At 68.5% G+C, this 12,334-nt stretch overlaps 1 protein-coding gene across 2 annotated transcripts; it reads left to right on the forward strand.

Annotated features, from left to right (window-relative positions):
- Window positions 1–258: 258 nt before the first annotated feature.
- Window positions 259–8,046, forward strand: BSG (basigin). Of its 2 annotated transcripts, none has more exons than XM_023644130.2 (8): window positions 259–500; window positions 5,751–5,907; window positions 6,340–6,428; window positions 6,511–6,647; window positions 6,719–6,995; window positions 7,162–7,186; window positions 7,312–7,386; window positions 7,465–8,046. In XM_023644130.2, the coding sequence occupies exons 1-7, from the start codon at window positions 434–436 to the stop codon at window positions 7,373–7,375; spliced, it is 816 nt and encodes a 271-aa protein (XP_023499898.1). In that variant the 5' UTR covers window positions 259–433; the 3' UTR covers window positions 7,376–7,386; window positions 7,465–8,046.
- The last annotated feature ends 4,288 nt before the right edge of the window (window positions 8,047–12,334 follow it).

Here is a 12,334-nt window from a genome sequence, read left to right on the forward strand (position 1 = left end):
AGGGTCCCTATCGCCTCCTTTTAATGCTTTTTTCTTTTTCGTATTGTGGTAGAAAACACATACTATAAGTCGAGCATTTTAGCCGCTTTCGGGGGCGCAGCGCCGTTCTAACACGGTTTCCGAAGAGCAAGGAGAAACCCGGCTCCCAGCCCCGCCTCGCCGGCCGCGCCCCCGTCTCCTAGCAACGCAGCCACGCCACAGGCCGAGGGGCGGGGCCTGCTCGGGTCACGTGGTGCTGCCGCCCCGGCTTCCGTAGCAAGAGCCGGCCCGGCCCCGCGCGGGCATACGTGCACCCGTGCGCGTGCGCGGGCTCCTGCCGACGTGCCGTGCGCGCCCCGCTCCGCCCCCGACGCCGCCCTGCGTGCGCGCGCCCGGCCCGCCGACCGGTTCTTATAGCGCCGCGGGCGGTGGTTGCGGCGGGGACGGTGGCGACATGGCGGCCGCGCTGGTGGTGGTGCTGGGGCTCGTGGTGCTGGGCGCCGGGGGTGACTCCGGGGCAGGTGAGGCCGGCGGGCGGAGGAGGCCGGCTCGGGGCCGCGGGGTTCGGGGGGCGGCAGTGCGGGGGGTCCCCGGCGTTGGGGGGACCCGAGGGAGTTCCCGGGGCCCGCAGCGCGGAGGGTCCTCGGGACTTGAGGGGACCCCGGGGGATCCCGGGGACGGCAACGCGGGGGGTCGCCGGGCTTTGGGGCACCCAGGTGGATCCCGGGGACGGCACCGCGGGGGGTCGCCGGGCTTTGGGGCACCCAGGTGGATCCCGGGGACGGCACCGCGGGGGGTCGCCGGGCTTTGGGGCACCCAGGTGGATCCCGGGGACGGCACCGCGGGGGGTCGCCGGGCTTTGGGGCACCCAGGTGGATCCCGGGGACGGCACCGCGGGGGGGTCGCCGGGCTTTGGGGGACCCAGGTGGATCCCGGGGACGGCAACGCGGGGGGTCGCCGGGCTTTGGGGGACCCAGGTGGATCCCGGGGACGGCACCGCGGGGTGTCCTCGGGCTTTGGGAGGACCGCAGGGGGGACCCGGTGTTTGGGGGGACCCGAGTGATTCCCAGGTACGGCAGCGCGGGGGCTCCCCGGGTTTTGGGGGGGTTCCCCGGGGTTTGGGGGAAACCGGGGGGGCCCTTAGGATTTGGGAGGAGCCGGGGGATCCTGGGGGCAGCAGTGTGGGGGTCCCTGGGATTTGCGGAGCCCTGGAGGCTCCTGGGGGCGGTACTGTGTGTCAGGGGGTCCCCGCCGAGGTCCTTCGTGGGGCTCGGGGGCAGTTCTGGTACAGCAGTGTTGTGGGTCCCCTCGGTTTGGGGAGACCCCGGAGGGTTGCACTGGGTTCCCGGGTTTGGGAGCACTCAGGAGTGGGTCGGGGGAGCTCCGAGCGCAGCACTGCCAGATGGGGGGGTTTCTCAGGCTTTGGGGGGACCTCCAGGGGCGGCAGTGTGGGGCTGGGGGCAGGCAGTATCTGCTTGGGTGGCCCCAGGGGTCTGACCAGGGTGGTACTGGGGGCGAAGCTCCTGATTTTCTGGCTTAGGGGAGGGGAGGGGAGGGGTCTGGAGCCGGCCTGACCCCTGGATGGGGGCCCCTGGGGAGGAGATCTGGAGGGACCCCCACCAGGGGAAGGGACAACCCCACTGGGTCCTCCAGCGGCCCCTCTGGGGCCTGGGGAGACAACTTGAGGGTGGGGCTCCCTGCCCGGGGAGTGTTGGGGGTGAGTGGAGGGACCCCCCCGACTCCCTGAGCCCTTGGCTCTCACCCGGGGAGTGGGCTGTTGTCCTCAAGTGGACGCTGGAGCCACACGCACGGGAATGTCCCTGAAGGGGGCCGGCTCTGCGAGCAGGAGGGGATTGTCATTCTTGCCGGGATTTGGGTCCCGTGGCCTGCACCGGGTCCGCACCTGCTCCCGGCTGTTGGCCCAAACACTGAGCCCTTGTAGGGAGCCCCGGTCACTCTGCTTCCTTCCATCTTGTGTGATTTCGGGGCCCAGGATGACATGGCATGTAGCCTCCCCTCTTCGTTTTACAGGGTGGAAACTGAGGCCTGGGACTGGAGGCGAGAAGCCCCAAGGTGGCCGAGTGGTGCCGAGTGGGAAGCGTGGGGAGGCTGATTGTCTCGGCTCCTCGCGGCGGGGGCGGGTTTGGGGCGGCAGATGTCTGGTTGGGGGGATGTGCCTGGGAACGTAGTTAAGGCGTTTTCCAGGACGACCGCTCTCCCGTGTCTCGACTCGCCCTGTGGTCCTGGGTTAAAGATTTATGGTGTCGGGCGCGGAGGGAACAAAGTGCAGCCCAGAAGGGTCGGCCCGCGCCCTCCCGGGAGGCAGGAGCTCTGAGCCCTGACCCGGTTGGCTGCCCTGAGCGGGGCCGGGAGGGACTCACCTAGTCACTCCTGACCCACTTCCAGATCCCAGCCCACCCCTTTCCTCTTCCTTATGACCAAAGCGACCATTTACTGACGGCCTCTGGGCCCAGGCCCTTGGCCTCCGGCCAGCCTGCAGGCGCCTCTGGGAGGACTCAGACGAGCTCGGAGATAGGCCTCGAGTCCGCCCGAGCCCCTCAGACCTGGTGCGGATGGCCCGGTGGGTGGAGGAGGCCTCGGCCGGTATCAGCTTCTCGGGGGCCGCGTGCCCCAGCCGGCCTTCCCTGGGGCCTCCTCGTGTGACAGCACCTCTGTTCCCCGGGGCTGGGACAACCCTCCCCCCAGGTGAGTGAAGTAGGAGTTGCTTCGGGGCCCCTGCAGGGGTGGTTTCCTCCACCCACATGTTGCTGGCGCTCAGGTCCTCTCGGGGAGAACCAGGCTCCCCCGGGACCATCTAGGGTCCCATCGTCTGCTGGGCCGGCATGGGCTGGCACGGGGTTGCTAGCTGGTCCTGTGGCTGGTGACGTGGGCCCTCTGAGCCTCAGGTGGGGGGAGCCGCGTGCTGGCGGGGTTGGGGGCGGGAGACGGTGAGCCGGGCTGGCGTCCCAGACACGTTCTGTCCTGCCGGGCCTGCTGCATGGCAGCAGGCGGGGTGGAGGGCGGGTGCCTGCAGCCTCGTCCCGAGGGCTGCCGGGCTGCTGACCACGAGGCCTGCCTGGCCCTGCGCCACGGCCCTGCCCCAGTGGGTGCGGAGTGGGTGGCTGTTTTTAGATGAAGGTGACCCTACAGGGAACTGGGGTTCCGGTCACATGGCAGAGTTGGGTCTTTGAGTTTCCAGGGTGGCTCAGGGCCAGGCCTGTCCTTCCTCCCATCCCATTCCCTGTGGATTCCCCCAGGGTGCCCCACTTCCTGTGTCCAGGGCCCTGGGTTTGGCCAAGGGCACCGGAGGGCGTCATTCCTGCCCTGCTCCATTGTCGCCCCCTGCTCTCCCGTTTGCATGTCACAGGTCATGTCACCTGTGGCAGCAGGTCCCTGGGTGACCTAGGTGGGCCAGCACCGTTGTGATGCTCCAGACGTCCCCAGGTGACGCAGCACACGTGGTAGCACACAGCCAGGCTACAGAGAAGACTCCTTAGGGGACAGGCTGGCAGGTGGCCCAGGTGGTCTGGCTCGGTCCCCTGCTGCGTGTGGCCCTCAGGCTGGGGGGGGGGTCCTCAGACACTGGGGAGGGAGGTGGAGCTGGAGATGGCCCAGCTCGGCCCCCACTGGAGGTGGCCTTCAGGGCTGAGGCTGGGACAGATCTGGCCAAGGTCCTTTCCAGCAGCCCTGGCTGAGGGACAGGGGTGCAGCCGCGGTGGACAGGCAGCTGGGCTGGGAGGGGCCGCCGGCCTCGCTTGTGCCCCGAGTCACCCCCGACTCTGCACGGGCCACGGCTGTGCTATCTTGGGAGACCCTGACTCCTGAGAAATGTGGAGGCAGGAGGTACTTCCTTGAAGACGGTGCAGGCGCCCGAGCCTCCTGTCCAGGCAGCCGGCATCCAGACCCGCCCCGTGCCTGTCCTGAGTGCACCCTGGGCCCGGGCCTTGGTGCCAGCAGCCTGCATGTGCCGTCCTGCGCAGCCTCGGCCTTGAGTGTGTGTCTGTGTGTGTGCACTGCCTGTGTAAACGTGTGCATGTGTGTTGTGCGCATGTGTGCATCTGTCTAACTGCACGTGTGCGGCACTGTGTGTGTGTGTGCGCACGCGTGTGCGCGCCCAGGAGCTGCTGAGGGCATCTCCGCAGGTCCTCTTCTCCTGCTGGAGTCTGGGGACCCCTGTCCTCATGGAGGAGCTGCCCACGGGCGGTGGGGCTGAGCACCGGCCCTGCGGGCGTCCCGTCCACGCGGGAGAGGCCACTGGGGAGGGAGGGCCCTCTGCAGTCGGTCCCGGGGGCGGGGTGGGGCCCGCTGCCAGGCCCCTGCCGCCGCCCCATGCTGTCCCACGGACCCTTCTAGAACAGGCCCCGCTGTGGCGTCTCAGAGAAAGGCCGTCTGCTGCCCTTTTGGGTTTGAGGTCTGATAATCTTAACAACCGACCAGCTGACGGTCTCTGGGTGCAGGGAGCAAGCCAGGCGGGGTCCCCTCGTGCAGTCAGGTTGTGTCCCTCGGGTGGGGTGTGGGCATGAGTGCAGATTTGCTGCCTGTGGAGTCGGCTCACACTGGTGCCAAGATGACCGTCCAGTGGGGTCAGGATCTCTGGCCACCCACCCGGTTCCACGTGTTGGTTACGCGGTTTCCCAGTGGGGTCCCGGGGTCCGCGTTCTCGTGGGGCCGCTCTGCGTGGCCAACATCGTTCAGACACGGCCCGTGTTCTGCTGGTCGCCTGACCTGGTGCCCGGGCTCCTGCGCTCGGGCCGAAGGGGAAGCTCTGTGCCGCGTCCCACGGGCCTGGGCTCAGGACGGCCGACAGCGCTTCTGGGTGAATGACTGTCACGCTGTCACACTCTGCTTCAGGCCAGCAGGCGGGGGCGGCGGGGCACCCCCGCGACCAGGTGACATCTGCCCCAGCCCTGGACAGGCTCCGAGAGGGCATGGGGGGCTTGCTGCTCCAGCGACGGCCGGCGTCAGCGAGGGTCAGGGCGGCTCTGCCCTCAGCACAGGGTCCTGGTTCTGGTGGTTCCCCTGCTCCCCCACCCCCTGCTCCGTTGTGCCCGCAGGTCTGGGGTCCCCAGGAGCCCCTGTCCAGCCCCATCCCAGCTCCCAGAGACCCTGGCTGCCCTTCAGCCCCGCTCTGGGATCTCCAGGTTTGGTTCCCAAGGGGAACGTCGTTCGCTGACGGGGGTCGCCAGTCGGAGGCCAAGCAGAGGGGCCGCGGGAGCCCACGTCAGCGTCCCGGGCAAGTGGGGGCTTGGTGGTGACTGTGAGGGGCTGTGGGAGCGCTCGGTCTTCCAAGACGGGCCCCTGGAGCCCCCAACCCACTGTCCCCCCGGGCCCGAGCATCCCCGTCCCACCCTGGCGGCCTCACCTAATGGGGGCAGACGGGATCTGCCAGACCGTCCGGTGAGGGACCCTCACCAGCGGCCACGGATTCATTGTGACAGAGGAGCTTGGGGTCTGTGCTGGGCTGGAGCAGTGGGCCCTGATGCCTCGTCTTCGTCTGGGGCCCAGGGTGGGCTCTGGCCTCTGTCCCCACGCCTCAGACCCGGCCCGTTAAAACGCTTCCCGACCCCGTGTCCCACCCTGCGTCCGCATGGTCGCTCTGCAGACCGAGGCTGCTGACAGGGAGGGTGTCCTTCCAGGCGCGACTCCGGATGGTCCAGCAAGGCCGTGTTCCCTCCCAGCAGCGCCGACCTCGGGGACTCGGGGGGCGGGGACATGGGGGCGGGGGCGGGCTGGGTGCTGTCCCGATCCTGTGCCCTCCTGCTTCACCCCAGAGAGCAGGATCAGGCCGGGGCAGGAGGAGCTCGGCTCCAAGACCCGGCTCAGCTGCACGCTGAACGACAGCGCCGCCGAGGTCATCGGCCACCGCTGGGTGAAGGCGGGCAAGGTGCTCAAGGAGGACGCGCTGCCTGGCCAGAGCATGGAGTATGAGTGAGTGCGGCCCCGAGGGCCCGAGTCCCCGTCCCCACCGCTGCCCGTGTGCCGGGACTCTGCAGTCAGCGGGCTCTCAGATAGACGTGACACCAGCTCTGCTTGGACCTGGGCCTGGGGAGCCCGGGAGGGTCCAGTGGCTGCTGGACAGCACGGCCTGTCCGGCCTCTGAGCCTCCCCACCCCCATCCCTGGTCCGCGGCTCATTAACCCTCCGGCACTTGTGGCCGCCCGCCCTTGGGCCTCGTCCTCACTGGGCTGCGGACACCTGCTGTCCTCAGGCTCGGGGGTCGCGGAAGCAGAGGCTTGGTGTGGCCCCGTCCCCACCCGGTCCCTCCTTGATGGGGTGGGCACACACCCTTCCTGCCCCCCGCAGCCAGGGCTTCCCGCCACGCCCACTCGGACACGTGTCCCCACCCGCGTCTGCCTGCAGGGTGGCCATGGACGAGGAGGACTCCTCGGGGGAGTACGTGTGCATCTTCCTCCCGGAGCACCTGGGCAGGAGGAGCATCACAGTGAAGGGTGAGCCGCGGGCGGGCGGGCTCGGCCTGGGGGTGCGTGGAGTTGCCGGTGCAGAGAGGGACGCTGGCCTCCTCGCCCCCAGGGCGGCCGCACATTAAGGCCGTCAAGAAGTCGGAGCATGCCACCGAGGGGGAGTCTGTCATGCTGGCCTGCAAGTCGACCTCGTTCCCGCCGGTCACCGACTGGTTCTGGTACAAGATCAGCGAGTCTGCGGACCAGGTGAGGGTGCGCCCGCGGGGGGAGGGGGGTTCCAGGCTCCACTGGGGTCCTAAAGGCCCGCCTGCCTGCAGGTCATCACCAACACCTCCCAGGGCAAGTTCTTGGTGACATCCTCAGAGTCCAAGACCGAGCTGCGCATCTCGAAGCTGGACCTGACCACGGACCCCGGCCAGTACGTCTGCAATGGCACCAGCACGGCTGGCAGCGGCCAGGCCGTCATCTCGCTGCGCGTGCGCAACCGCTTCGCCGCCCTCTGGCCCTTCCTGGGCATCGTGGCCGAGGTCCTCGTGTTGGTCACCATCATCTTTGTCTACGAGAAGCGGCGGAAGCCGGACGAGATCCTGGACGGTGAGCCTGTGCCCTCGGCTCTGCTCCCAGCCTGGGGGGTGGGGGACCCGAGGCCTCCCAGCGACCTGCCCCGGCTCCCCGGCAGGGCAGGCCGCCTGTGAGGTCCCGGTCCAGGGGCCCCACTGACGGCCTGTCCTTCTCTCACATGCGGCTGCGTTCTGCGCAGACGAGGATGCAGGCTCCACTCCACTGTAAGTCCCGGCCTCGCAGGGGCGGGGGTGGGTGGGGTCCGACGGCAGGGCCTGGACGCCGTCCTCTGGGTCTTGGGGGGGCCGGCTGTTTGGTCCTCTGAGCGCCAAAGCCCGGTCATCCACAGGAAGAGCAGCGGGCACCACGTGAACGATAAGGACAAGAACGTGCGCCAGAGGAACGCCAGCTGAGCCGGCGGTGAGCGTGTGGGGGGCTCCTGCTCCGTGTGGGCGGCGGGCCCGGGGGTCTGAGCGTGCTCTCCACACCCTGCCCTCCGCAGGTGGCTGATGAGGAGTCTGCACAGGCCTGCCCAGCCCTGGGAGCCCGCCCCCCGCGCCCCCTGCTCCGAAAGGAGACCCACCCGGATCCAGACCAGTTTCTCTCCTTTATAAAGAACTAAAGTAGGGCTTCCTGCGTGTAGGATTCTGTCCCCCGGGCTTGTGTTTTTCCTACATCACCATTTCCGAGAGCCCCGAGAGAGGCCGCGTCCCTATCCCCTGCCCCTCGTGTCCCCCGTGTCCCCTCGTGTCCCCCTGGTCCCTCACACAGGCCAGGCGGAGGGCAGGCGGCCTTCCCCAGGCTCCTGCCGCGTCCACCTCACGAGGTGTGTGGGCCGGCGCCCGGTTCCTGCCCTTTGCGGAAGGTCACAGGTCGTGCAGTGCGAGCTTCCTGCCGTCTGAAGCCGGCGCTGTCGGTCCGTGGTCTGTGTCATGCCTGGGACGGCTCTGACGGCGGGCTGCCGGCCCCTCGGGTGCCCCCTCACTCCTCCCACCCCCCGGGGTGGAGTCAGCTCTTGGGCCCCCTCTCCAGCAGTGAGGCTCCTCCCACAGCGCCCTGACCACCAATAAAGGCCAACCGCGTCCTCTTCGAGTCCTGTCTGCGCCGCGCCTAGGTCTCAGCAGGCGAGCTGTGGGGGGTCAGCCGTGGGGCCGTGTCCCCCTGTGAGGCTGGGGGCCGGAGGCCATTCCCAGGACGAGGGGTGCAGGTGGGGGGTCCTCTGGGTGTCCCAGAGGCCACCCGCCTCAGCTGCCTGCACCCACGGTCCGGGTGGTCTGTGAGGGGCCGGGGCAGCCGGGAGTGGGTCAGGCCAGGGCACGGTAGTGGGGGATGGAGTCAGGGCCCCAGGAGCCCCCGGGCAGGGCCCCATGGAGGGTGGAGGAGGTCTCATGCTCACCAACCCGCACGCCAACGGCTACAGGGAGGGGGGCATTCTCTGGGGCCCGGAGGTCAAGGGGCAGCCTTGAGGGCATGCCCTTGCCAAACTCTGGGGCCCGGCATGGACCATCCACGCCTCCCCCCGACGAGTGGGGAAACTGAGTCCCAGAAAGGGGAACGGCTTGTCCGGGGTGGCTCTGCTTCCATGCCCAACCGTCGCAGGTGCGGTGAGGGTCTCGGGTGGAGGAGGCAGGGGTCCCGGCGGCTCTTGCTGAGTCTCCAGAGAAGCCAGGCAGCAGCTCAGACGCGGAATTTACTTTTTCAACGTCGGCAAAACTCCAGTACAACCACCGCGGAAGCTGAGGGCGCTCGGCCGGAGCTGGGACCCCGCGGGCCTGGGGTGGACAGGGGCGCCCTGCCTGCGGACAGGACGCTTCAGCGAGGCCTCGGTGCCCTCCTGGGTGGCCCCCCCCACCCCTGCCCCCCGCATGCCGGCCCCACAGCCTGTGGGGAGCCCGGCCGCCACCAGAGGGCGCCACGCACACGCCGCCGAGCGGGACCCGGGCCCCCCCCCCCCCCCCCCCCCCCGCCCCAGGCCCTGCGAGACCCCAGCCCGGCGCCCACCGTCGGACTCCCCGGCCCGGAGGACCAATGTCCCCGGGGCTACGGGTCTGGGGAGGAAACGGGCTCCTCGTGGCGACACTGCGCGTGCCCTCTGGGTGCTGCTGTCCGTCCACCACCTCGGCGCTCGACCGAGCGGCCCGGGACTCGGGAGCATCAGCGGCTGCAGGACCCCGGAGGCGGTTGCCGACGTGTGGTTGGCTCACCCAGAAGGAGCCCCCCCCCCGACGTTGCTCACCCCAGGGCCCTCCAGTCCCCGCGTGGAAGTAAAGCTGGTCGCACACATGCTTCCCCTCAGCGCCGAGCTCTTGTCCTTCCGTGCACCCGACACGCATATAATGGGCGCCTGCAGCATGCAGCCCATGGTGCTGGGGAGCGGCGACCAGGCGGCAGGAGCTGCCTCAGGTTCCTCAGGGGTGGGATGGAGGAGTCCCAAGATTCAGGGGGCTCCTCTGGCGGGTGCCTGGGGGGTTCAGGTCCAGCCGGCCGAGGGCAGAGGGCCAGCGCAGGGGCCATCGGAGGAGCAGGGGCGCCTTCCTGGGCCTGCGCGTCCCCTCACTGGGCACCCTGTGAAGCGGCCCGAGCCAGCCCCGTCCCCACCCCAGTGCTGTGGCTCCCGGGGCACTGCTGCCTTATGTGGGGCCCTGAGGCAGCCAGCGGGCTGGGGCCTCGCCCGGCAGCAAAGGGCAGAGCTGGCAGGGAACCGGCTGGGGTGTGAAGAAAGGGCATTCAGGGTGAGTCCCGGGTCAGCAGGACTGCAGACGCCAGGGAAACTGAGGCCCAGGGGACAGATTCTCTGCTTGAGGTCACTGGCTTCAGGACTGGCCGTCTGGGTTCTATCCGCACAGTGGGGTTTGCATGTGTGGCTCTGAGACAGGGACGCGCCGCCCCCTTCCCACGCCAGCAGTAGACGTGGAGCCCTGTCCCACCCCCACGGCAGGTCAGACGTGCAGAATCCGGGTGGCGGTGGGTCCTCCGGCCCCTCCCTGGTCCGGGGTGGCCGAGGGCGGGCCTGGCCTTGCCTTCCTGGGCTGACACGTCGTCTCACCCTGAGGGCCCCGCGCTGCGGGCTTTGGGCTCCACCAGGACCTGCCCCAACTGAGGAGGACACGGGCTTCAGTGCTCACGGGGAGGCTGGGGGTGGGCAGGCTCGAGGGCCAGCATGGACGGGGTGGGCAGGATTTGGCCCAGAGCCCCAAGGAGCTGCCCTGCGGGAGGCTCTGTGCCTGGAGCCCAGTGACAGTGGGGCAGAGTCGGGGGCCGACTGGACGGCAGGAGGAAAGGGGTTTCCACCAAGAGGCCATGGGGATCAAGAGCCCATAGCCTACCGTGAACTGACTCAGTTTTGGTTTGTTATTTTTATTTTATTGTTTTTGAGGAAGATTAGCCCTGAGCTAATATCTGCCACCAATCCTCTTTCTGCTGAGGAGGACTGGCCCTGAGCTCACATCCTTGCCCATCTTCCTCTACTTTATATGTGGGATGCCTGCCACAGCATGGCTTGACAGGCGGTGTCATGTCAGCACCCAGGATCCAGCAAACCCCGGGCCCCCAAAGGGGAACGTGCAAACTTAACTGCTGTGCCACCAGGCCGGCCCCCAACAGAGTCAGTGTTAACCTGTGCACACAGTCGAGGCCCACCTGCTGTCTCTGGGTGTCCCCCTCCCATACACCCACCCCTGGATCCTCAGCATCCTTTCTCACACAGCCAGGCACTGTCCTGCCTCAGGGCCTTTGCACAGGGTCTGCTGCTTGCAGGATACTCTTCCTGCAGGTGTCCACAGGACACCATCCCTCCCTGCCTTCAGGTCTTCACACAGACATCTCCTCCTCCGAGAGGTCCCCGGACTTTGCCCCCAGCACCTCCTCATCCCCTCTCCCGGCTCTGAGTCATGTAGCCTGTACCACCTTTTAAGGGAGGATGTGCACCCTACTAAACGTCACGTGTGCCGTGCTGGTCCTTTGTCTCTTCTGTGCGGCTCTCAGCCCCGTTAGGTTCCCTTCTGAATCCCAGCCCCTGAGCAGGTGCTTAGTAAGTCCTTGTTGAATGAATGAGGGAACGAACGAACGCACGCCTAGCCTGGACGAGGGGTGAGAGCGGGTAGGAGAGACGGCTGCAGCCTGTGGGGGAGCAGTGCTCAGGACCTGGGGACGAGGCCCCCAGGCTCAGAGTGGCCTGGGTCCCCAGGTCGCAGAGTCCTCTGCCTTGAGGCCCAGGCCAGGCCCCTGGAGGAGGGCTGTGTCTGCCTCTCCACCACCAGGCGTGGTGGGCCCTCAGGCTGGGCCGCGGGTCTGCCTCCCCGCTCTCAGCCGCGAGCCCCGGGGCCCTGGCCGCCTGCCCGGACTGACATCTTCCCAGGGCGAGCATGAAAGGTCCCCCTTCAGCTGGAACACACATCTGCCTGGGGCGGGCCCAGCCTGGTACAGCCAACGCTGCTGCCCGCCCAGCCGCTCGCCACCACGGACCGGCAGCGGCCCTGCCTGCCTGTCTGGCTGCGGGTCTGGCGGAGGGCACGGCAGAGGTGGCCCCCTGGGAGGAGGCCAGACCCGCCTGGTGGGGGCGCCGAATCCCCACGGCTCGGGCCAGGCTGGCGGGGGTGTGCGAGATGGCCCGGCTCAGCCTCCCATTGTTCAGATGGGCCCATCCCTCAATCGCTGTTGAAGACCTACTGTGTGCAGGGAGTCATCCATCTCAGGCTCAGGGCCCTGGCACCGCCAGGACCTCAGGCAGAAAGGTGCTGTGAGGCTGAAGGGTCCCAGGAGGCCCCTCCTACCGTCCTGCGGGCCTCCTCTCTCTCCTCCGTCTGTCTCCCCACCACCCTCCCCTAAGGACACCTCCCACTCTCTGGTACAGCTGGGGTGGGGACTGGGGCTAAGGACAGAGTCCCCAGTGTCACCTGACACCAAGAATCACCCTCAAGCTGGCTCCAGCCCAGAAGCAGAGCCTGAGGGGGTCTTCCCAGAGCTGGGGGCCTGAGCCCAAGGGGCAGAGAAACGGGGCGGGGGGGTGGGACCTGTGACCCTGGGCACTTCCCCACTTTAAAGCCCACCCCCTTACAGGAGACGCCCTGCCCCCACTGCTCGAGGCAGGGGTCGCCAGCACCCTGGGGGGGCTCTTCTCGTCGGCCTGTCCTCGTGAGCAGGAGGTGGGGAGAGGGGGCGACCGTGGGAGCCGGAGACTCGCGCGCGCGGACCCCACTCTGCCCCTCCCCACACACGAGGCCTCGGTCCGGGGCCTTCAAGGGACAAAGCCAGGACTCCGGCGGCCTCTAAAAACGTCCTTTTATTATGGAAATTCTCAAACCTATAGAAAGGAAGGAGGCGGCGGGGGCGGCCCGCGTCTCCGAGCCCGGCGTCAGCGGCACCGCCCGCTG

Source organism: Equus caballus, chromosome 7, assembly GCF_041296265.1.
Source record: "Equus caballus isolate H_3958 breed thoroughbred chromosome 7, TB-T2T, whole genome shotgun sequence".
Classification (NCBI taxonomy): Eukaryota; Metazoa; Chordata; class Mammalia; order Perissodactyla; family Equidae; genus Equus; species Equus caballus.

What these genes read in the sequence shown, in the direction of transcription:
- BSG (XM_023644130.2), top strand. Translation starts at nt 434, where the DNA reads ATGGCGGCCGCGCTGGTGGTGGTGCTGGGGCTCGTGGTGCTGGGCGCC. An exon ending in CGGGGGTGACTCCGGGGCAG is followed by an intron (nt 501 to 5,750) that starts GTGAGGCCGGCG and finishes GCTTCACCCCAG; the next exon opens with AGAGCAGGATCAGGCCGGGG. An exon ending in GGCCAGAGCATGGAGTATGA is followed by an intron (nt 5,908 to 6,339) that starts GTGAGTGCGGCC and finishes GTCTGCCTGCAG; the next exon opens with GGTGGCCATGGACGAGGAGG.